Raw genomic sequence first — 26358 nt, 5'->3', positions numbered from 1 at the left:
TCCCGTTCTGTTCCATTCAATTCCATTGGAGTGGACTGGATTTACTGCGCTGCGCGACGCTCCATGCCCGCGTCTTCCTCCCTCCTGGGGAGCCGCTTCGCACAAGACGCAGGTCCACAGGTCCACCGTCCGCGCGCCACTGTGCACATCAGCGCCGTCCAATAGCGCTCTGAGCCCCCCCCCCAACCCGCATCACCTTGGCCGCCGGCACCATCGCCCAGTTCCTCGCGCGTCCGTCGGCCCTTGACACGGAGCGGCTCCGGTTGGGGCTCCGCATCCTTGACTGTGAGGGAGGCGGTCAGTTATGGAGGCTTTCGCCGAGGACAGCGCTCTGGGGACGGGGACAGGGACGCCGGAGATGGAGCCGTCGGCAGCGGAGGCAACAGTACGGGAACCATGTTCAAGGTACCGATCGCTCTTTTTCCATCGCTCTCCCTGCGAAGCGAGGACGACACACGGATCCGATTGGAGATGCAAAACGAACCGAACGGGCTCGAATGTTCAGTAAGAGCGCGGCTGCCATCATGTGCGTTTTATTCTACTCTGTGTGCGCCGGTTCACACGGACAGCGGCAGTGCATCCTCGCCCCTGATGACATTATTTTTACTCCATAATTCATTGCAAAAAAAAAAAAAACGATCGGGTAGAAGCGTTAAGACCTGTAACGTGTAAAGCTTTAAGCCCCCCTGTTTTGCACCACACCGCCTACTGTATGGTACACCGCTTGTAGCACGTAGGCGGCTGAGCCTGCTGGGATACAGCCTCTTTATTTCCATGTTAATATTAATCTCATAACACGTTATTTTCCTGAACAGGCTACATCTTTTCCGTAATGACTACTTTGACATTAGACACTAGTTTGTACAGGACACATGGCCACATTGATTGTAGACACATAAGAGCATCGGTAAGAAATGATACATGACAGTACATATTGGCCAAACCACCAGCCTGTGATGGACAAGGGAACCAGTCGTTTGGAATGTATTGTACTGTAATGTCATGTAGTTTTCCAGTAACTGCTGTTTGGGCAGGTATGCATGTCGCCGACACTGCTGCTGTCAGTTTGGGGGCTGCTTTTCCTGGTTCTTGTGGAACATGACTGCTGCCAGCAGGGCTGCTGCGTAAACAGGAGAGGAGAAGGCAACACTATTTATCCCTCGAGGGAATTTTACGCTGCTCCTACTATCAGCCCTCTTACCCTTCAGAGACTTGCCTGTAAGCCCTTCGGCCTGCGAATCTGTTGAAGTGTTTCGTAGAATGGGGAAGAATTTTGAAATTTCTTATTCTGTAGGCAAGACTATCAGGAACGTATTCCTTATCTGTTTGTTTTATGTCCACATTACGGTCATTTTTGTTGACAGACATGAGGCCTTGCGCTACAAAACAGATGGATTTGCTCTGTGTCACTGTACAAATACATTATTCTGCAGTGTTTGCTTAGCAAATAATCCTGTTGAAGTCAGAACAAAACAGCAAAAAAAAAAGCAAAGAACAATGATAAAGAAAATTATGAAAAAGGCACACAGACATCCCACAGCAAAATAATTTTATTCTACCTTCTATACATTTTATACAGTATATAGTTTAGATAGATACATACATAGGTAAAAAAACTGTATTAGTCCCAAAAGAAAACAGGGTAGGTGGTGGCGTGGTGGTGTGGTGGTGCCTTGCGATGGACTGGCATCCCATCCTGGGTGCGTCCCCTTCCCCTCCAGCCTTGCATCCTGTGTTGCTGGGTTAGGTTCCGGCTGGCTGTGACCCTGCTTGGGGCAAGCAGCTTCAGCAAGTGTGTGAGAAAACAGGCTACAACAGTACACAAACAAAGCAGTAACAGAAGACATCTGAACATTACTGGTTATGTGTACAATGGGGTTTTTTTCATAAAGTACCATTATTTTCAGGTACAGACACCCAAAAGGGTTTGTTTAAAGAGCAGAATGTAGGTCCTGAAAACTAACGAAAACTTGCATAGCCAAAATGTTGAAGTATATGCTCTGATGCATAACTAGTGCAGGTATCCAAATTTGTACGCTTTGTTGTCAGAGAAACATAAGCAGATTGGATACTGAGGTTTGAATTTAAACTATTATTCAATTTAAATAGGAATGGCAACAGAGATATCGGTGACAATTATCAAAGATATCAGTAGCAATTATGTGCTCATATATGAAAAGCTATCCTTGTAGAGAGATGGGAATCAAACCTACAGCCTGTGGGTCCAATGTACTACCAGCTGTTATTAAACCCAACCCAGATCTTGCATATGCATCACACACACACACAGAGTCTGAAACCACTTGTCCCATGCAGGGTCGCAGGGAGACGGAGCCTAACCTGGCAACACAGGGCATAAGGCTGGAGGGGGAGGGGACACACCCAGGACAGGATACCAGTCCCTCGCAAGGTACCCTAAACAGGACTTGAACCCCATACCCACCAGAAAGCAGGACCTGGTCAAACCAACTGCACCACCACACATCCCTGCATGTGCACTGACTTGTGCAAATTCATTTAGTATCATGGACCCTAAACATCTTCCTGCATAAGTCTTAAAATGCAATATGTCTCCAGACTTCAAGACCTTAAAATGTGGGAGGGATAAAAAATAATTTTGTTTGCAAATAATTAAAACAATCTTTTCAGAAATAGTTGCCATTTCTTGTATTTACATAAGATTACTTAATTTAGCCGACACTTTATAATTTTTACATTTGTACAATATAATTTACACTAACCTTTATAGTTTTTCTAGACCTTTCAGAGAAAAATCAAAAACAATCTATTTCTTATCTGGTTGCTGTAATGCTCCTCCTTGAGTGTCATGGTTGGTTCCGGAAGGAAGCGCTGGACCCAAGTGCAGAGCGGAATTCGTGGTTTGTTCAGGGAAATCCAAGAGTGGAGGTCAAGGGACAGGCAATCAGTCTTCAAGGTGCGAACGTAATCACAAGGAGAATCCAAAAGGCAAGGTCGGTACACAGGCAAAAGGTTGATGATCATAGGAAGGTACAGAAACGGAGGAGCAAGGGACGGGATCGGGGAAGGCATCAGGGAACAGGAAGGAGTGCCACAAGAGGCTAGGGGATCACTAACAACAAGGTTCCGCATCAGCTGGTGGTTTGACACAGCCTTTTGTGTCCCAGGTGTTCCGCATCAGCTCAAGGGTTTGGGCGTGACATTGAGTCAGTAGATGGATACAGTTCTTTGCAATAATCAGGGTGACATAGCAGTAGCATTCAGTGAGTAGTACCACCTCTGGACTCAGAAAACACACGTTCAGATCATACCTTCTTCTATATTACCACTGAGCAGGATACTTACACAGAATTGCTCCAGTAAATATTACCTGCCTGTAAATGGGTAAATTATTGTACTGCAAGTAGTACTTTATAATTTAGTTGTGCTGAGTAGTATCAGTTAAAGGGAGTGTTTTATAGCCTGAGCGTTTGTGTGTTGCAAACAGAAGTAAGAGTATCCAACACTTAGTATTACCAGTGAGTTGCATCTTTTTGAAAAGAAGTTTAACCTTCATATATACTGACAGGATTTACAAATAAATATAATAAATATACAGTTGCAAGAAAAGGTTTGTAAACCCTTTGGAATTACCTGGATTTCTGCTTCAATTACTCAGAATGTGGTCTAATCTTCAACTGACTCAGAATAAGAGACAATCTGCTTATACTAATAACACAAGGAATCATACTTGTCAATATTAAATACATCATTTAAACATTCACAGTCCATGGTGGAATATGTGAATCTCCTGGATAATAGTGCCTTTAAAAGTTAAGACCGATGTTCCAATCAGTTACAAGATTGGAGGTGAGTTGAAGGTCCACAAAGTTTGATTTGGTTACTGACAGTCTATTCTTCTCAAGAGAGATGTGTTCATGCGAACCATGCCCTAATCAAAAGAAATTTCAGAGGACCTTAGAAGAACTGTAGAGATGTATAAATCTAGACAAGGTTACAAAATCATTTATCTTTAGAAATGGTTAGCTTGGGTGTTCATCGCATTACAATAGGTTGTCTGCGCTGAAGGAAATTCAATACTGTTGCTATTCTTTTGAGTAGTGGGGGTCCTGCAAAGGTCCCAACAAGAGCAGTGTTGAAGGAGGTGGAAAAGAACCCTAGGACCTGCAGAAATTTGTTGAACTGGCCAAAGTCTCTGGCTCATGTGTCCCCTACAAGAGAAATACTAAACAATAATTGTGTTCATGGAAGGACACCGCAGAGGAAATCACTGCTCTCTGAAAAAATATTGTTACAAGTATAAAGTTTGCTAAAGATCACATGAACATTATATAGTGTTTCTAGGGGAAAAGCACTAACACCAAAGATTCATCCCATCTGCAAAGCTTAAAAGAAGGAGCATCATGGTTTGGAGCTACTTTGTTCCCTCAGAGCCTGGACAATTTGCTGCCATAGAGAAAACAATGATTCAAAACTCTATCAAGAAACATTACAGCAGAATTTCAGGGTCAACATCTGTTACCCAAAACTTAAAGGAAGTTGAGACACACAACAAGGCAATGAGCCAAAACACAGAAAGAAAGTAACAGGTCGCCTTAAACATAAAATTAATGTTCTTGAATAGCCAAGACAGAGTCCAGGCCTCAACCCAGCAAAGCTCTTTACTCCATTTTATAGGACTGGGAATTGACTATGAGGCTCCTTGAAAACAGGTATGTTGGGTTTGTTACATGGGTGTCAGGTGGAGCCTCTGGTGAACAGGGATTTCACTCCCTGGGGTCATGGCAACTAGAAAGGTGTGAGGAAACACAGGAGGTCTTAATACTCCTCTTACTGATCTTTTTAGGTCCTTAGCTTTTCTTGCACCTGGAAAAGTATTTTATGTATCTGCCTTGTTTGTTCTTTTTTTTCCACATAGATTTATGGTAGTAATATTTCTGTAAATAGCAAATAATTAGGGGTATAGTCATTTTTGGATACTACTTTGTGCTAATTATGAACTGAATTCTATATCTTTCCTATGATGCAGATCGTAAACATTTATGACCCCTTATTTTGCAATACTGCTAGGAGTCACATGTAATGTGCTTCTCATTACCTTTATTGTGTTTAGCATGAGGGATTTTGTGTTTTGTGTATTTAACACACAGTATAATATGTATAGAACGTTTCTACTGATGAAAGCAATATAGAAAATCTGAGATAGTTTCACAGTTCTGACAATTTCAAAGGTCTCTTTGCTGGTAACCTGATCACTCAGCCACCTATGATTATTTAGCCTAATGGTTTGTCCAGTTGGGGAACAAATGGGCTGGAACAAATGTAAGAGAAAACATCTCTCATGCTGGAGATCGAGGTCCATTCTGCACTGCTTTCAAGAGCTGTACAAGGGCAGCAGGGAAGCAGGCAAACAGGCCGTGTTACTGGGGGAGATGGTTGTCTCTCCAGCTTGTGGGCTCCATTCCCACCCCAGCTGCCAAGAGCTTTTCAACCCTCCCCCGCCACGTCTGCACGCCTTAGAAAAGAAAATTACCATGAATAATACAACGCTGGGAGCTTGTTGTGGAGTACATGGAGAGGCTGCTGCAGACATGTTTGTAAGAGTTGCAGGGAGAGGTCTGGGGGTCCTTCAGGGTTCCAGTCCATGTTAGAAACTAGGAGGTCTGTACTCATGAGGCTTGCGTGTTCTTGCTGGGCTAAAACAGGAATAGTGAGAACCATGAAAAATGGGGCCAACCTCACCAGAGCAGCCCCTGATACTCTATCCTTCCCTGGATACTCCATGTGACAAACAGACAAGAAACACGAGCACAGCAACTGGATTCAAGCATGAGGCTCCATATGTGTCTCTCCCGTAGATCCTCCTCCACATGAGGAACTGGTTACAGTATATCAATGTTTCATGTTCGCCAGGGTGATGCGGACCCAAGTGTGGTTGCATGGTGTTATTTTATACAGAATTAGCAGACAGAATGCATTGTTGTAGCGAGGGTCACCGGTGAGCAGACGTCAATACTAGGAGAATCCGAAGCCATAGTCCAGGAAATTAAGCCAATGGTCAGGGAACAAAGGGAACGAGAAGACAGGGGGACTGGGTTCAGGGAGGACAGGAAGAGGGCAAGGCAGGTACAGGTACAGGTACAGGTACAGGTACAGGTACAGGTGAGCAGATGGCTCAATGAGGTTCTGCAACCTGGTTGGTCCAGCGTCGTCCTTTTATGCTCTGTCTCCTTGATCATCCACAGGTGCGCTGAGTTGCGCCGAGGTCATGGGCGTAACACAATGAGACCTGAAGTACTATTCATCCTGGTATGTTTAGTACCACACTCTACACCACACCTCTCTGACATTGCTGCACACATAGAACAGAGTGGCGAATAATCAGAACTAAACATTGCGTCTACTGTCGGGTACAAGCTGTATATGGCATTAACCAAAAGGAGGTTCCATCTCTTCTGGACAAGTGTACTGCTGTGTCAGAAATGAGAGCTCACACCAGTGTTGTTCCTTTTCATTAAATGTCAATTAATTCATCCCAGGAACTGGTGCCCTCATGTCCAGATTTCTGTGCTCACAGTTGGCTTCGTGACATTTACAAGGAAAGTCCAGTTTCTGCAGTACCACCATTCCTCCCATTGCTTTACGAATTGGGCATTGTGTTTGATTTTCATCTATAATTTGGCTCTCATGTTGCTGCATTGTGTATGTCTTGTTTCCTCCAGCTGAGAGTTATCGGTAAACTGATGTGCTTTTTATCTAAACAAGACGCAGAAAAATTGCTCCATTCTTTTATCTCAAGCAGATTCAGTTACTATATAATCCTGTGTTAACTGGTTGTCCATGTCGGACTACATCCAGCCTGCAGCTGATTCAAAATGCCGCTCTTAGGATTCTCACTGGAACCAGGAAATATGTCTATGTAAAACCGATTCCTTAATCACTGCACTGGTTTCCAGTCAAATTTAGAGAATATTTTCATAAAGGTTGCTAAAATGCCCTCGGCACATTATTATTATTATTATTATTATTATTAAAAGAAAGAATGAGTGAATGTATTTGTGAAACGATACCTTGAGATGGACCGGCATCCCATCCAGGTGTACCTCTCTTAGTCCTTGCGTCCAGGCCTTCTAGGATAGGTTCCAGACCAGGATAAGTGGCTAATGAAGATGGATGGATGGTTGGATGGATGGATAGATATCCTCTTCATGTCCAAAGTAGTTATCTTTTTCAGTCAGAGGCCATGCTTTTACCTACAGAGGATCAAAACTTTAGAATAATTTGCTTGGTCATATCAGGAATGGCCCTTCAGCCTCAGCCTTTAAATCTAGGCTTCAGACTTTTCTCCTTTTGCATACCCCCAAAAGAGACGTTCCTGATTTATGCTCTCAGTACTTTTGTTTGTTACTTATCAGGATAATAAAGTTGTATCTGTCAAATGTGGGTATAAGCTGCCCCCCTTTTTTATAAACTCCATGGTATCACAAGAGTCCCCACCAATGCAGAATTCTTGACGTATTTTGCAGCAGGGAGCCAACACAGCCCAACACGGCTAACGGGATCAGCAGCCTTGGACCTGAACGGAGAATTTTAACTTCCATAGTTGATTGTTCAGTCTTGGCAGCTGTACTGGTTGTACTTTTTTGTTTTGAACATATCCATAGACATCCTCTGTCACCACGGTGGAATGGCCAGGAGGGGTAGGCAGCCACTGGTACTCAGACATCCAGAGCTTTATTTTTCTCCTGTACCTTGTTGGTTAACAGTTTTTTTTGTTTTACTTTTTCCTGTGGCCAACTGATATACTATTCTATTGATATTGGTATCTGTCATACCATCATTTACATGAACCTTGTTCAGTGTTCCGTGTCACTTTGGTGAGAAGAGCACTCTGTAAAAACAAATTGAATTGAGAATTGAATGAACAGAAGTGAGGGGGAAAAAACAGACCTTATTTTAAATTTGCCATTTTTCTCATCTCATTTTATTGTCCTGCTTGACGTATTTCTTGTGTAGAGCAGAGCTCCCAGTGAATCACAGTACAGCTCGAGCAAGGTAATATTTGTTTCTGAAGGATTCTTGCTGTTGGGCATGTTCAGTCCAGAAATGATGTGTTGTCATATAAGAGATACCATTTTCATCCAGTATCTAAATAGGCTGCTTGGAAAAGTTTAAAGAGGCCTCCAAATACATGGTCTTGACAAAACACTTGGGACATGGCTGGGTCTTTGTTTTATGAGCAGAGAAAACAAATCCCTGCCAGGGAGCAACTACCTATTGAAATGTACAATAGCAAGAGAACAGAGTCCTGATTCATTAGTTTGTGTCTTACCTAAGCCCCCCCCCTTCTGATGGAGTGGAATGCAAATAAAGCCCTTGATCATCGGTGCAGCGCTTGAAAGGCATTTGGGCCCATTGTTTACCTGCCCTGTTGCCTAGGAGAAAGGAAAGGAAAGGAAAAAGGTACATGCTGTTGTGAGTCTCTTGTAAACACTCTCCTAGTATTCCAGCTGGAATGCAATAAAAGAATCCCCTCATCCTCCTGCCAATCACCATCACTAACATTTAGGAGAAATATGATTAATGAATGAGAACTGAAACTATAATTAATAATTACTGTGATATCATCTACCTATTAATTTAAAAATGTGTGTGTGTGTGTGTGTATTTATTTTGCTAAAGGGGGGTGCAGTGGGTTGGACTGGGTCCTGCTCTCCGGTGGGATGCTCACATCCTGGGTGTGTCCCCTCCCCCTCCGGCCCCAAGCCCTGTGTTACCGGGTAGGCTCCGGTTCCCCGTGACCCCATATGGGACAAGCGGTTCAGAAAGTGTGTGTGTGTGTGTGTGTGTGTGTGTGTGTGTGTGTGTGTGTGTATATATATTTATTTTGCTAAATACAGTCATGAGGAATTTTGTTGTTTTAGTTCAATGGAGAGTTATTGTGATGTTCTTTCAACTGAATGCTCATTTTTGAGGAAGTGATGCATTTTGTAATGACATTATAATAAATTTAAGACTCTAGTTATTGCCTACAAATTCATCAATAGCTCCCAGATATCTTAAAGACTTGATCAACCGCTACAGCTCAACTAGAATGCTACGCTCTTCCACATCTGCCTGCGCGAAAGGTAAAGCACAGAGGTTCTTGGTTCTGCCTCTGATGTGGTGGAACAACCTCCCCCCTCACAAGAACTGCTGAATCTCTGTCCACATTTAAAAAGGGTCTGAAAACTCACCTCTTCCAGACTCACTTTGCCCGTGATCTCTTAAGTTCATATAAGGTGTAAATGTTCATGTGCTATAACTTTATGATCTTGCCCAGATAAGACTTTACACAGCCGCTACTCCAGTAATGTATATAAATGTTTGTGTATCTCAAAAAAATTGTAAGGAGGTGATCAGGAATTGTCTATTCGGAGTTTTATGCTGCTACTCATGTGATGAACATTGATGCATATAGTGGAAGAAATAAACTAACTTTAGGAATCACACATCTGCAACCATCTCTTTTTTTCTTCCAATTTTAATGCACAAATTGTATTCTCTGGGATATGCGTAGCTTTGGAGAAAAGTGTCTGCTAAATGAATACATGTAAATCTAAATAACACCACAATTTTGGATCCTAGTCATTTTTTTTTTTCATCTGGAAAGTTAGTAGTGTAGTGGTTAGAGCTGCTGCCTTTGGAACCAAAGGTTGCAGGTTTCATCTCCACCTCTGACTGTTCTACCTGTGAGCAACATATCTACCTTCAGTTGCTCCAGTAAAGTTACCCAGCTGTGTAAGTGGGTACGTAATTGTAATACTAACATTGTAGGTTGTTTTGGAGAAAAAGCATCAGCTAAATGTCTTCTCTCTGTTACTGAACTGAACTAGTTCAAAGGCACTTTGTGCAGTGCTCCAAAATATACCAAGTATTTACCTTTAACTCATGCAAATTTATCCTTTCAGCATCAATAAACCACAGCTTTTGTCAAACAGAAGGCTTGTGAATTTTGGCAGGAGAAGCAGATTAAGCTATTCTGTTTAATGTGGCTTTTAAGCATTGTACATTTGCATGATTCAGACACCTTCCTTACCCTAGAACCATGTTCTAGCCAAGGTCTGTACAGACAGCGCTGACGCTGAACAAGCAAATTTCAGTCACAAGTCACAGATACAATATATTCTGAAAGAAATGTGTGTATGAAATGCTGGATCAAATGTGAACATTTCTTGTGACAGAAGAATACCAAAGTGATTTATTTAGCGCTGTGGTATATTAAGGTACAGAATTACAAATTGACTTTACTTATAAGGTCAAACACTAAAACAACAGGTGGTATGACAGAGATGGTCTACATTACAGGTGCTGTAATTTTCCTATACTTTTTTCTGATTGGCTAGTGTATGAGGCCATCCTATCGCTTAAAGCAGCACCATTCGGATGACAAGCTTGTTCTTCTGTCTATAGCTGCAGTGAGATACCACAAGTGTCACTGTGCCCACCGGACAGTCCAGGTGTGGAGCCACGAGTGACCCTGATCAAGACGGAAAGTGCCCTTTCCAGCACCTGCAGCCTTGGCAGAGCATCCTCATCCTCTCAGCTTTACCATCAAGTTCCGCAGGGCTGCCCCCACTCTTCACCCCAGCCCAAGAGGTGCCGCTGCTGTGGACGGCAGCAAAAAGCCGTTGGCATCCCTTGCACCCTCCACGATGGGAAAGGCCACCTGGACTGCTCCTTGGACACGGTCAAGACAGCACACAGCTGCAGCCCCTCACACATGGCATCGTGCCATGACTCTGTGCACTGCCATTTTCTGCACGGATCCCATGATGGGGGGAGCCATCACCCACTCCAGCACCATGTAGTAACAGTCAGGTGCTTATCCAATAACAGGGCAACATTCTTTTCTTTTACTTATTATCTGGTTATAATCTTCTAAGAATTTTATTCGCTTTCATTCTAAGTCAGTTTTCATGTTGTTTTACTTTAGACGTGAAGGACACAGGATTCCAAGAAGGTAAGTTGGTGTTAAAAGAAATTTCATCTAAACACAAATCTTGTGTCACCGGTTGTCATAGTTGATTCAGTGAATGAAAACTTCCCTGGATGATTTTAATCTAATGAATTAACTGGTCTACTGCTGTTTTTTAAGCGGTCTGACATGTAAGCTGTTATTTTTGACAGTTACTCCGAGCTCATAGCGGAGTTCCCATTGACCGTTCTTGTTACCTGCTCTGTGGTTCTGCTGGCATGTTCTGTAGCCGCTTTTCTCATCGGTCCCTTGCCAGACTTCTCTGACCCCCTCATGGTGAGTTTCCTTTGAATTTACCATTACATACTCTATGGTGCTACTTTGCCCTCACCCCTTGGAACAATGTAGCAAATGCAAACCTTCCTTTCCAACAGTTTTCCGCACATATGTCTGTAATTCATTGTCAGTTTTCTCAGTTATGTCAATACCAGTCAACTTCAATGGATGTGAACTGCACACTATGCTTAATGTTCCACTTTAAACCAGTTTAATTTTTGTGTTAGACACAAAATTAAAGCTGCATCATTATGGGACACACTGCTAGTATCAGTTTGCTGATATTAAAGCAATCCAAAATAAAGATTTCATCCATCAAATTAAAAAAAGCAGCAAAAACTTGTGTGTGTACAGATGCACATATATAAACATATATGTATAATAGATTCAGGTTCATGTGCTGTACATTTGTGAGAAAAACATGTTTGATCCTTTTAGAATTAACTGTATTCATATGTATGTTCACTGCTCATGATTTGATCTCCATTTTTGTCATAATAATAGGTAAGTAGACTGTGTCAAAACGGGCACAGTTAACTAAAAGCGAAAAAATCGCTCAGCCCACCAAGCGGGTTGATAGGTTTGATCTGTGCACTACACACTGTTACACTGCTTCAAAAAGCATTGCTACATATTCACGTTGCACTGAGACACATTCAGCATGTCTTTCACTTGTATTTCAGCGACAACAGTGAATGATTCTCTATATGTGCTAAATTTTCCCTTCCTGCACCTCCTTGATCCTTGAAGAAAAAAACATCAAATTCATTTGCAGAATCTGCCCTCCTCCAAAATGGAACATTTCCTTTGTTTGAACTCATTCTGTTGCATATTTTTTCTGTTTAATTACTTGAATTTCTTTCTGAATTCACTTGTAATAATCCTTTCTGAATTATTACAAGTGCATTCAGACACACTTTGCCTTTCATCGTTCTGTGAACTATGAAAGGCAAAGTGTGTTTGAATGCACTTTTAATAATTCCTACGCTCATGAAGTACAGTCTTCTTCTGAGGTCCTTGGAAATGTCATTTGATCACTGAGCACATTCACTTTTTACACATTTGTGTTGTGAAGAGCACACTATCTGTAAACTAGCATTGTGCTTTTTATATGGCACAGATTTGCAGCTGAATGTCATCTCAGTGATTGTAATTCCATCGCATTGCCTGGAACTCTTAGAGATCATTATTCAAGAGATTCGTGTATTTTCTTCCCAGTGAATATTTACATTATGTTCAACACAGACATAAAAAGGTAGACATTTTGGTTATTGGATTAATTATGGTACATTTGTATGTTATGTTGATATATAAGCTTAATTTTAGGAGCAGGAGTTACATAAATAGGGGGGTGCAGTGGTGCAGCAGGTCTGGCCGGGGTCTGGGGTCCGAGCACTGCTTGGGGTGCCATGCAGTGAACTGCTGTCCTGTCCTGGGTGTGTCCCCTCCCCCTCCAGCCTTGCACGCTGTGTTGGGCTCCAGCTCACCGCAACCCTGCTTGGGACAAGCGGTTGTAAATATTGCACATGAGTTACATGAATACAGATAGTTACATTTATTCACTTAGCAGACACTTTTGTCCAAAGCGACTTCCATACATCTGTAAAACACACTCACTCCGTGACACTCACACACTGTGGGGGAACATGAGCAGCATGTCTTTAGGAATGTAGGTGGAAGCCAGAGCACCCAGAGGAAACCCACACAGACACAGGGAGAACATGCAAACTCCCCACAGACTGAGCAGGGATCAAACCCACATTCTCTCACACAACCCAGGCACTGTAAGATAGCAGCACTACTTGCTGTGCCACCATGCCACCCAAAAAATTAAGAAAATTTTTGCCACACCTGTACACAGTTTCCCTTGTGTACTATAATTCTTCTGTAAGACTTCTGAGTTAAGAGCAAAACTAAACGTTACTTGAAAGTTTGCAAAACGAATTGTCAGCTCTCACTCCTTCAGTGAAAATAAGTTTTAATTCAGACATTTATTCTGTACTGTTCTTTAAATCACCTTACAATTATTTGCCCATTTGTATAGCTGGGTAATTTTACTACACCAGTTTACAGTAAGTATTGTTCTCAAGGGTACTACACCTGGAGGTGGGATTTGAACCTGAAACCTTTTGATCTAAAGGCAGTAGCCCTAATTATTATACTACCAACTGCCTTCTCCATATATGGTACATGCAAATACTAAGGGCAGTTTGGAGTGCCAATTCACCGAAAATAAATGCCTTTGGACTGCGGGAGGAAACCCATGTGAACTTGGACTGAACGGGAGCTTCACACGCAGTGAGATTTGATTTCACAACCTGCAAGAACTTATGAGAAGCTCTGAGAGGCTGCTTCCTGCAAACAGCATAAAAAGAATCCTTCATGTTTCCTCTCTGCCCTATCTTCCTCTCTTGACTCTTTCTGTCCACTATCTTCTAAACCAGCACGCCCCAGTACCCCCCCCCACGGCTGATACATTACATACTAACAGGACCAAACTCCGGGCTGCAGAGCAACGATGGCATAAATCCAAGACTCGCATGGACATAGATGTCTACAAACAACTCTACTTTTCACTCTGCTGTCTCCTCAGCGAAAACAACCTTCTTCGACAACAAAATACAGTCTGCAACTGAAAAAACCACACAGACTCTTCGCCACCTTCTCTCTCATCCCTGCTGTATCCTCCACCGCTCCCTCCTCTTTCTTCTCTCACTGCTAATGACTTTGTTTTTCAGAGACAAAGTCAATGCAATCACAGACAAGTTCTCAGCATCACTCTGCCCTGTTCGCCCTGGACTTCCCTGCGAAGACGTACACTCCAAATTCAAGCCACTCTCAGAATCTGGAGTCTCTGACCTCCTGCTATCACACCGACCCACCACCTGCTCACTAGATCTGATTCCATCCTCATTCCTACAGACCATCTCCCCGCAACTCTCTGCCTTTATTGCTAAGATCATCAACTACTTGCTCCCCTCTGGCTGCTTTCCATCTGCCGTTAAAACTGCTCTCATTTCACCTCTGGTAAAGAAACCCTCTCTGGATCCTAAATCGGTCCAAAACTATATGCGTCTCCTTCCTCTCCTTTCTGTCTAGAACTCTAGAATGAGTGGCCTGTTGTCAACTTTCTGAATTCCTCACCCGGAGACATCTCCTCGATGGATATCAGTCTGGTTTCAAAGTTGGTCACCCCACGGAGATGGTGTTTCTGGCAGTGTCTGATGCTCTCCAGGCGGCCAGAGCAGCTTCCTTCTCGGTACTCATCCTCCTTGACCTGTCGACAGCGTTCGACACTGTCGATCACCAGATTCTACTCTCCTCTCTGAGTCAGCTTGGGATCAAAGTAACAGCACTAAGATGGTTTGAGTCCTACCTATCTGACAGATCCTATCAAGTGGTCTGGCAGGGCAACCATTCTAATCCTCTGCCTCTCTCAACTGTTGTCCCACAGGGCTCGGCACTAGGTCCTCTGCTCTTCTCGCGCTACACCTCCTCCCTTGGTCCTCTCATTGCCTCCCATAGATTCAAATACCACTGTCCTGATGATACCCAGCTCTTCCTCTCCTTTCCACCTGGTGCATCAGACATTTCTGTGCGCATTGCTGCCTGCTTGTCGAACATCTCTGCATGGATGTCTGATCACCACCTACAACTCAACCTCTCCAAAACAGAGATCTTACACCTCCCAGCCAGCCTCTCTTTCTGTCATGATCTCTCGATCAAACTGGACATTTTATCTACCTCCTCAGCTAAGAGTCTAGGAGTGATGATTGACTCAAGTCTGTCTTTCTCTCAGAACATCATAGCCACAACCCTAATCTGCAGATACATCCTGCATAACATCTGCAGGATCCGTCCTTACCTCACAACTGGCTCCGCCCAACTACTTGTCCAGGCCATGGTGATATCCCGTCTGGACTACTGCAACTCTCTCCTGTCTGGCCTTCCTGCTACTGCCATCAAACCTCTGCAGCTGATACAGAACGCTGCTGCCCGAGCTGTGTTTGACTTGCCGAAGCATTCCCATGTATCTCCCTTACTCGTTTCTCTGCACTGGCTTCCCATAGCGACCCAGTTCAAATTTAAGACCCTGGATATGGTCTGTAAATGCATCAATAGAACTCCTCCCAGCTGTCTACAAGACTTGATCATTCGCTACACGCCAACCAGACTGATACGCTCTTCCACATCTGCCTGCTTGGTGGCCCCACACACGAAAGGTAGAGCATGGAGGTTCTCTGTTCTGGCTCTGTTGTGGTGGAACAACCTCCCCATCTCACTCAGAACTGCTGAATCCACATTTAAAAAGGGTCTTAAAACTCATCTCTTCTGGACTCACTTTGCCCATGATCTCTTAAGTTCATACAAGGTCTAAATGTTCATGATCATCCTTGGATCAATCCTTTACAGAGCCACTCCTGCAATGTAACACACGCACACTTTCAGAACCGCTTGTCCCATACAGGGTCACGGGGAACCGGAGCCTAACCCACCAACTCAGGGCGTAAGGCTGGAGGGGACACACCCAGGACAGGACGCCAGTCCGTCACAAGGCACCCCAAGCAGGACTTGAACCCCAGACCCACCGAAGAGCAGGACTGTGGTCCAACCCACCGCACCACCACACCACCACACCACCACACCCCCGTAATGTAACATAAAAGTTTATTTGTATCTCAAAAAAAAAACTACTGGGAAGGTAATTAGGAATCAGTGATTTTCTGGTTAAGTTTTATGCAGTTACTTGTGTGATGAGTCAGTACGTATGGTGAAGGAAACTAACTGTACTTAAGAGTTACACATCTTCAGCTATGTCTCTTTCTCCTAATGTAAGGCACAACTTGTATTTTTTATGAGATGTACGTCTGTCATGTTTGCAAGAAGGCGACAGACCCAGGTGCGGATGCACCATTTATTTTGCAGATGAATCCAGTAAGGGGCAGGCAAAAACAAATGTCAAATAACAAGAAGGGGTCACTGAGAAGCTAACGTCAAAGCAGGAGGGATAATCCAAAGCTGTACAGAAAAAGCCAATGTTCAGGACACCTGGAAATTGTAGAGAGGAGGGCACAGGAACACGGGCGTGATTGCGGGAGAACACAGGCATGGATGTGTAGTTCACTCAATGAGGTTCCGCAATCTTGGCAGTCTGGTGCCGTCCTTTTATGCTCCATCTCCCTGATCCGCCACAGGTGTGTCTGCTTGTTGTGAGGACGTGGGCGTGACAATGTCGCTTTGGAGAAAAGCATCTACTAAATGAATAAATGTAAATTTAGATGTTTCATTAGTTCAGTTTTGTTCCATGAAAATTTTTAATAATTTGTTCCATTTTCATTTTTAAGGTATTAACAGTCATTATTTGAGATAGTGATGCCCCCCGTCGACAAACACTTGAAACTTTGTGGCTTTAAAAGCAATCTTGCCGCAGAGCAAAAAAGAACTAAATAAAATGAATAACAGAGTAACAGTAATATTGTAATAATAATAACAGTGTTGAAAAGAAAAGGGATACAAAACAGAGAAATGTACTGTGTAAAAGTGGTCTTGAACATGTAAGTGTTTCTCCTGAATTTAAAGGTGTCAGCAGCAGTTCTGTTTTTCTCGACTTTGTTTAGAACGGACTTTCTCTGTGTTTAAAAGTTATTTTGACAGTTTTGTGTGTTTGTTGGCATCAAACTCTATTGCTGTGATGTAAAGTACATTGTGCATAATCCTCCTCCTTCTTGAGAGCACAAGGTTATGGTCTCAGCAGATCTTCAGGAATGATTTGTGCTTGTTAAATAAGGGAAACCTGTATAAGAAGCACATTTTTTCAAGTAAATAAAGGGATTATTATTATTATCTTTGTCCTAATGATATTGAGAGACAGTAGTACAATTTATGAAATATTTAATGTCTTTTGCAGGGTTTGGAACCCCATGGAACAGATATTGGGAAGCGAATGACTGCCTGGAACAAACTGCAGGAAAACACAGGGCCCGGAAGATCACTCTCTCTGTTGCCACGGCAACTAAGCAACCAGCCAGCTATCAGGTGCCTAGCTCTGGTGTACCCAACCAAAAGAAAAACTGCTCAGGCAAATCTAGGACATACAGGTGCAGAGAGGCAATAGTAACAGAGCCAAGCTTGTAAAGTGTGACATTTTTCTCCAGATGGTACAGCAATTCACTTAAACACCCATCAATTTGAGGCACTTAAATCAGTGATCTCATCACAACGCCATGTCACCCCGCATTAAGCAGCAGATACTGTAGCAGCCAGTGGGCATCTCCTGGTTTCACAGAGAGGACAAGGTGGGACACACTGGACTGGGGGACTGGGTGACAGTTGAACTAGAGTAGGTGAATTGGGATGGAGGTGGAGGGGGATCAGTGACACTGAGGCGAGAAGGAGAAAAGGCGGTGGTGGGGCTGGTGGTAAAGGGGACAGGGCAGAAGCTCAGGGTCAGGTTTCACTCTAGCAGTATCAGGGAAGGTTCTGGCAAGTTTTGCTTCCCAGACCGACAGTAGAAGCGATTGACCTTGTTGGCCATCTGCATAAATGAATAAACATAAATGTAAGTGTACCATCATGTACAAGAACACAAAGTCAGTTTCTAATGATATTTTACCCTTATATGAAGTACGGTACCCGACTTTTGCTTAATGCTAAAAGCTAATACAGCATTTTTTAGGTACTGGAGAGGTGTAGTGTGAATTTCTAATGTCATCTAAGAAATGTCTGTCCAACTAAAGCTGAGGTATTATTAAAAATCCATTGGGAAAATGTATTTATCGGAATAATGAGGTGACTAAATAAAAGCAACATCATATGTATTGTTCTTGCATTGCTCTGTCTGAGCAATAACCAGAATTACTGTGTGTCTTTCTCGCTGCATGAAGCTATGGACATGGCAGCAGGGAAGGTCACCCCAGCCTGCGACTGAAGAGGATGGTGGACTGGAATTCTGCTCAGGACTCATCCTTCTGTGATTCTCCAGGTGAGTAATATACTTATTTAAGTCATATTATTAAATCAAGTTCTTTTTTGCTGTTTATAGGCCAATTATGTATCCTGTCCTGACACCAGTTCATTGCAGGGTAGCTGCGCACGCGCAGACACACACACACACACACACACACACACACACACACACACACACACACACACACACACACAATGGGCAACTTAGTATCACTAAGTAACTTAAACACCATGGCTACAGAGGAGGGTACAGTGCCACAGTGGGTTTGGCTGGGACCTGCTCTCTGGTGAGTCTGGGGTTCAAGTCCTGCTTGGGGTGCCTTGCAAGAGACTTGTGTCCTGTCAGGGGTTTGTGCGCTGTGTTGCCAGATTAGGCTCCATTTCACCATGACCCCACTTGGGACAAGCAGTTTCAGACGGTGCATGTGTGTACATGCTTATGGGAGGAAACATACACAAGGAGAATAAGTACACCCCACACAGACTAAGCAGGACTTAAATCTATGCCCAAACAACCCAGGCGCAGTGAGACAACAGCACCACTAGCTATGCTACCCTGACACAGTTACATAATATCAGTGTGTGATGCTCAGAAGACTGTATGAATACTTTCTATTCTAACAATATTAATATTGTAGCATTGCCCCATGGAAGCGCGGTGGTGCAGTGGGTTGAACCAGGTCCTGCTCTCCAGTGGGTCTGGGGTTCGAGTCTCTCTTGTGGTGCCTTGCGACAAGCTGGCGTCCTGTCCTGGGTGTGTCCCCTCCCCCTCCAGCCTTATGCCCTGAGTTGCTGGGTTAGGCTCTGGTTCCCTGTGACCCTGTATGGGACAAGCAATTCAGAAAGTGTGTGTGTGTGTATTGCCCCATAGAGCTATTGGAAACAGGCTCAGTAGTCAGGGTAAAAGGAATGTGCTTGTTTTTTATAGTGTCCATGTCTTTTGGCAGCACTCTTAACAAAGACACTACAGACAGTACAAGTGATCTCCGAACACTGGAGAATCCCCCAAAGTCACCCTCAGTCCCCCTGCCATGTCCAGCGGTTAAGGGGCCACTCCTAGAGCTCCTCAGAATTCCCCTTGTGACAAACTGTGCATGAACAATAAAACAACTAATCAAAACAGAACTCCAAACTATGTACAGAAATAGACATTAATCACAATTATTTACACTGAGCTATATCAGCTCTCCTCAGCAGCATTACAATATAGTTAAGATTACAAGTGAAAGTTACTTTCACAGAGCACTTCAGTAGTAAACAACTGTAATCTGTCCAAGGACGACGGTTCAATCATCCCACGGTGGAGGAGATTCAGGTTGTCTCCTTTCTCGGCGTTGTTGCAGGAGAGCGCTATGCCCAGTTGGTGTTCCGCTCTGGAAACTCAGCCAGTCTTTGGAGTGTGAAGGCCATCCGCTCCATGTGTGAGATGGAGCAGGCGAGAGTGAGTGTGAACATTTACTCCATCTCTACCCACATACATAACTGCACATGGGATCGTACAAGAGTGTTTGAGTTGCTTCAAGAGCACACTTTGGTTGAGAGTGTGCAAGGCTTGTTCAGCCTCAGTCACTTCCATTTAGTCAGAGATGTTTCAGATTGTGGTATTGATCATGTGCTCTGAGGCAGTATGATACCAGACTCACAGTGACATTTTTGTCAATGATTAATTGCTGGCATCTAATAAATACAATATTAAAATGTCAGTAGTTCTCAGACAACACATTTGATATCGCAATGTGCATTTTGCTGTCATGAAGCAAAACATAGATTTTGGGCACTGTCTGGCAGTCAGAAATTTAAAAATGAATGCCTGTAATGGGAGTGAAATGTGTCATGAGCTCTCCCTAATAAATGAAATATTGATGTAGTCATATATATGTATCTTTCCTCTCCAGAAACCCACAATTTTGATCTTTTTCTCCACCTCTATTGATTTATAAGATCCTACTGTAGTTCAGATGAAGGGCGTTTAAAATAATCTTACCTGACCAAAAAGATAATTATCTGCTGACGGACCAGAGCAAAAGGCTCATGGGCATTTACAGCGTGTGGAGACACCACAGACACATTGGGAGAAATGGCTGCTTCTCACTCCAGTTGTACTGGCTCTCTGGTAATTGTAGAGTTTGTATCTCTGGCCAAAGAGATGGCTGAGCTGGGAGAAAATGGATGACAAATCTTGAAAAGAAGAACTGTGATAATGTGGAACTCGTCTTGCTTTAGAAAGTTGAAGTTAATATTCCACTTCAGTGATTTCTGCAGAACAAGTTGCTGTCGTGGGTGGATCTGCTGGCTTTTCTCCCTCAATTGAGATAGATGTTTCCTCCAGATACCCCAGCAATGCTCCTGGTCTAAAGGCATCTTCTAGATACGTACAGGTGGTCCCCAATTTACAATGGTGAGCTAGCAATAGACATTCGGTAGAAACCCTACTTAAAATTTTGATTTTTTTTTTTCCCAGGCAAGCAATATTTACATTCATTTATTTAGCAGATGCTTTTCTCCAAAGCAACTTCCAATGAACTCTATGTAGTGTTATCAGCCCACACACCTTATTCACCAAGGTGACTTACACTGCTGGATACACTACTTATAATGGGTCACTCATTCATGCATGAGTGGAACACACACTCTCTCTGTCACTCACACACTATGGGTGAACCTGAACACCATGTCTTTGGACTGTGGAAGGAAACCAAAGCACCCGGAGGAAACCTGCACAGACGTGGGGAGAACATGCAAACTCCACACAGACTGAGTGGGGATTGAACCCATGTGCTCTCGCAACACTCAGGCACTCTGAGACAGCAGCGCTACAGTGTGTCATGTAGAGGTGTGTATTAAATGCATTTTTGACTTAACGATATTTTCAACTTACAATCAGTTTCGCAGCATGTAACCCCATCGTAAGTTGGGGACCACCGGTTTGACTGCATTGGTTTCAGCTGCTAGAACTTGGAACAGAGCAAAGTGAATTTGATGGGGTCATCTTTATTGCCCAAGTTTCATATCAGAGAACAATAATAGTGAAGCAGCATCAAAATGTATAACATTTAGGTGAAGAACATAGACACTTATGAACCCCCTTCAAAATTAGAGCTGCTGTTCTTGACTAAACAAAGTTATGAATTTGGGAGTAAGTCCAGCTGTCTTCTGGCCGATTAGCTCAAGTCACGATGGAACGAGAGACCTACAAAGACTGCACAGATACCCTCAGAACTAGTTTCATATGACTGCCTGGCACTTTCACTCACTTTCAGAGAGTTTTACAGGTGCCGTTAATATTCCTCAGAGGCACATTCTGACTAATGAAGTTTGCAGTCATTTGCAGTTATACGTATTTGGAAAGGTTATCACTGCCAAGTGTCTTGGAAAAGGACCACAGTTCTTGAAATTCACCATTCACTTCTGAGGAGATCCAGAAAGTCTCCAGTCAGTGCTTCCAAGAAAAGTTCTAGGGCTTAATGGCTTTGCTTTAGAAATCTAGAAAAGTTTTGCCCTGAGATATGCTCTTCGCTACTCTGCCAGGTACTGGCAATACATACTTAAAGAGGGTTGTACTCCTGACTGCTGGGACACAACCTCAATTTCTGCAATGTGTAAAATGGCAAAAACTCATTATTATGATGCTCCTTCTTTTGATTTTCTACTGTCAGTAAGTTTTGTTTCTATAGCCACAGTGGAGGATGAAGGCATAATGGCCAGATATGTGCTTTATCCATTGTACAAGATGTTCATTTGAATATGAGCTGACATAAGAGGAAGCACATGCAGAAGCAGAAACAACCCCAAACTCTGGCCCCAGACGTGATTTCTATTCCTTGCTTCCTTCCTTTGCCTCTTTACATTTCTGAGAGCATCGTAGAAAAAAATGGTTGTTGTCCTTAGAGTGAGACATGTAAAAGGGTCAGTTTTGTCATCTTAGAATCTATACAGGAGGGGAAAAAGATCAAAATTGTGGCTTCCCAGAGTGGCCTGACTGTTTAAGATTCCATCTTTGAGCTAGGCCTATGGTCGGTCTGCAAACTGAATTTTCATTGTCAGAGTAGTGTTACAAGAGGATTTTTATACCTGATGTGTGGAGTCTTTCTGTGAGTCAGCATCTGTGTCATCAACACACTTCTGACTCATTGTGTTCAGTGGGATACTACTACATTGTACAAGGTCCAGGAATATTCTGATGTTCAGGTGTTCACCAAGCTTGGCATTCAATGATGTCGCCTTGACTGGTGATGAAACGTTTGCAGTCTGAATGCCAAGCTCGGCAAACACCTGAACATCTGAATCAACAACCAGAGGTACGAACACCATTGATCTTCTCTACTATTTTAATTCTAGGAATATCATTTAATTTAACTTTAAGAGCAGACTCTATAATAGAAGTGAAGTATTTACAGGCAGTTTTTCTACATGCTGCTTTTTAGAAAGGCACATTAGAAAATTCGTTCAGCAGGAGGTCCAATCCGTTCACAGTTGGAGAGAAACAAACTCTTCATATGGAAAACAGACAAGCTGTTCTGCTTAGCAAATGAAACGTCCGATCCACTGTCTTTCAGATCCGCTCACATGCACACTTCCAAGATCTCTGCAAACAAGACAGATTGGACACAGGAGGGGCCTTGGAAAAGCACACATGCTGCCCAAGTTGGTCTCTGGGAAACTACCTGGCTGTCCTGAGCAACGCTTCCTCCTGCCTTGGCCTGACTGCCACCCAGGTCTCCCAGAGCTTGAGCCTGCTCCGTCAGTGTGCCCCCTACTACCACGACAGAAGCCTGGACCCATCCTGTGCTCAGAGGGGGAAACAGGGCCCATGTACCTCAGTGCCGCTCCAGTGCAAGCGTTCCAGTGCGATTTACCAGATACTGCATTACCTGGTGGACAAGGACTTTCTTGGACCCCAGACTACAGGCTACCAAGTCCCTTCACTGAAATACAGCCTTTTGTTCCTACCAGTGGAGAAAGGAGATGCAATGATGAAAATATATCTGGACAGCCTTGAGGGCCGTGATCTCACATACAGAAACACGACAATCACGGGCATGGACCTGGGCATCAAACGAAGGCTTTTCAAGTACTATCTGGCCCAGGATTCCATCTATCCTGTTCTGGCAGCGGTGATGCTCTTAGTGACAATGGCCCTCTATCTACGATCCTTCGTCTTATCAGCATTGTCTTTGGCAGCAATTATCGTTTCCCTCTTTGCTTCCTACTTCTTCTACAAGGTCGCTTTCCGTCTAACGTTCTTCCCGTTCCTTAATATTACTGCAATTCTGCTCTTACTGGGTAGTAGTTCTAATCAGGCTTTCACCTTCATAGACTTATGGAGCCTCCAGTTGTCCCAGAATCCTCCTGCTTCATTGGAGAAAAGGGTCAACCAGATGCTCCAGGAAGTGGGATACTTGATCTTGGTATCAGGGCTGACTTCTAGTGCTACCTTCTACTCAGGATTCATGAGCAGCATCACAACTGTAAGATGCTTTGCAGTCTATCTCGGCACCACCTCATTAATCAGCACACTTTTTGCTCTTGTTTGGTTGCCCTGTGCCCTTGTCTTACGTGAACGTTACTCACTGGCAGCTGCTGGTGCTTCTCCTGCTCGTAAGTCTTGTTGTTCACTGAGTATTGGTGAATTCTGGGCCACGAGCTTGAGAAAACTATGCCTGTTTACAATGGTGCGAAAGCTAAGGAGCTTAAAGCGCGGACTCTCTGAAACATCCGATTTACTTTTCCTTAAGATCCTGCCATGTGGAGTGGTCAAATTTCGATACATCTGGATTTGCTGGTTTGCTGTCCTGGCTGTAGGTGGTACATACATAACATGTGTGGATCCAGGAATGAAACTTCCGTCTTTGGAGAGTAAAGCTACTCAGCTTTTCCGCTCCAGCCATCCCTTTGAAAGATATGATTCAGAATATCGTCACCAGTTCATGTTTGAGCGTCTGAAGAGCGGGGAGGACAAACCTATGACAATTAGTCTTGTTTGGGGTGTCCTCCCATCTGACAGTGGAGATCCCCTGGACCCTAGCAGCAGTGGGTCTTTAGTGATGGACCCAGAGTTTAACATGAGTAGTCCAGAAGCTCAGGTGTGGTTAAGAGATCTGTGTGGCAAGATTCAAAACCAGAGCTTCTATTCACCTTCATTGTCTGAAGTGGAAATGAAAGTCGACAATGTCTGCCTTGTGGAGCAGCTCTTACACTGGGTATCCATAAGACGCTGCTCTGACAGTGAGGATTCTTTTAATTTTTGCTGCAATGATATTCCATTCCCTTACCTCCCAAGTGTTTTTGAGCAGTGCTTAGGTATGATGACAGCTGAGAGGCATGCAGAAGGTCACCTCTCCAACACAGGAGGCCCTCGCTTTGATTCAGATGGCCGAGTGGCAGCCTTAGTTATAGAATTCAAGACAACCCAGCTATACAGTTTCAATTTCAGTCAGACAACACGCTTCTATAGAGACATTGAAAGATGGTTCAATGCAGAGATCTCTGGTGCTCCACCTGGACTTCACAACGGTTGGTTTGTGAGCCAGTTAACGCTCTATGATCTACAGCAGTGTTTAAACTCCGAAACACTTGTAGTGACAAGCTTTTCTGTGGCAATGACCTTTGCTTTTCTGCTTTTGACCACCTGGAACATACCCCTGAGTGTTTTTGGAGCAGTTGCAGTGGGTGGAAGTGTCTTTGTTACGGTTGGCCTGCTGGTCCTACTAGAGTGGCAGCTAAGTGGCTTGGAGGCTCTTTTTATATCAGCAGCTGCTGGTCTTTCTGTTGATTTTGCAGCCAACTATTGCATTTCATACAGCCTCGCCCCTCACTCAGACCGGCTTGGAAGGGTAGCACATTCTATAAAGAGAATGGGCTGTCCTGTAGCGACAGGAGCTGGAACATACTTCTGCATGGGGATCATCATGCTGCCCACAACTGCGCTGCTCTTCCGCAAACTAGGCATCTTTCTGTTGCTGGTGAAATGCGTAGCCTGCGGATTTGCAACCTTCTTTTTTCAGTCTCTGTGTTGCTTTTTTGGGCCACAAAAGAACTGTGGGCAGATATTCTGGCCGTGCACGGGAACTGTTGGACAGTACAAGGACAAGGAGACTGAAAACATGCTCTCACCTTGCTCAGCTTCTGGGCCAAGCTCCTCGAACAACACTGCTAACGGGGCCTTCGGCTGTGGGGGAAGAGCCAGGGTCGAGAGAAGATTTGACAAAGGCACTGACAGAGGTCACCTCTGTCCAGGCCAGCATCGTCACAGACAGCGACATCAGGGTGGGGGCGAGCCGGAACAATATGAGCTGCAGCCGCTGGCCTGCCAGCTGAGTGACAGCTTTGAGAATAGCACCTGCACCAGCAAGTTATCCAACAGGCCGTCTGTTGTCTCTGATGACATCCAGTTCCGGAGCCCAAGTCCAAGGAGAGATGTAGAGGCCATGAGCATCGAGGGAGACAGTGAGAACTTATCATGCGAGCACTTCAAGGGCTGTCATCCTCCTCCTGCTGTACAGACCTCCTCCCCATACAAGGAGAACACATTGCAGCCTGTTATAGTGCCCCCAGTCAAGCTGACTAAGGAGAGACTCCTGTGCAGACAGTGCCAGAACCAGCCTGGGGGCATGAAACACTGGAATGTGTCCCTGTCATCCTCTTCAAGCATGGAGGATATTGTGGTCAGCACTCAGCCTCCTGAAGCCAAAACCCAGCGGTCACTGTCCACAGAGGGGGCCTCCAGCAGTCCTTTGGAGCACCATCCTCACCGTCGTCTCCTATCATCCCAGTCTCAGAGTTCCTTTGAAGGGCTAGAGGACACACGCGAGACATGCCTGAGTGACACCGAACCAGGATCCTCTGACCTACTGGCCCCTTTGGAAGCGGAGAGGGAACTGAAGCCAGGCCACTTGAATGGCAAGAGGGACACTTTGCGCCTGTCCTTGAAGGAGACAGTTTTTGAGAGTGCTTCCAAGGGAACAGGGAGAAGCAGGATGAGTCAGGGAGACGTACCTGTGATTCTGCCCAACAGCAAACCAGACTTGCCTGATGTGTGGATAAAAAGGGAAGGGCGAAGTTGTGATGACAGCTGATGGCATTTTGTCATCACGCGTTAATGGCATGTTGCCTTCATGTGA

At 44.1% G+C, this 26358-nt stretch overlaps 1 protein-coding gene across 1 annotated transcript; it reads left to right on the top strand.

Moving 5' to 3' along the window:
- The first annotated feature begins 7 nt into the window (after positions 1–7).
- Positions 8–26336, top strand: disp2 (dispatched RND transporter family member 2). Its single transcript, XM_018764245.2, has 8 exons — positions 8–405; positions 10432–10839; positions 10955–10981; positions 11149–11272; positions 17181–17308; positions 18157–18254; positions 19582–19679; positions 22795–26336. The coding sequence occupies exons 1-8, from the start codon at positions 305–307 to the stop codon at positions 26311–26313; spliced, it is 4503 nt and encodes a 1500-aa protein (XP_018619761.1). The 5' UTR covers positions 8–304; the 3' UTR covers positions 26314–26336.
- Positions 26337–26358: the final 22 nt, after the last annotated feature.

The sequence above is a fragment of the Scleropages formosus genome, chromosome 15 (assembly GCF_900964775.1).
Source record: "Scleropages formosus chromosome 15, fSclFor1.1, whole genome shotgun sequence".
In the NCBI taxonomy this organism is placed as follows: domain Eukaryota; kingdom Metazoa; phylum Chordata; class Actinopteri; order Osteoglossiformes; family Osteoglossidae; genus Scleropages; species Scleropages formosus.
This window is presented reverse-complemented; position numbering and strand designations above follow the sequence as displayed.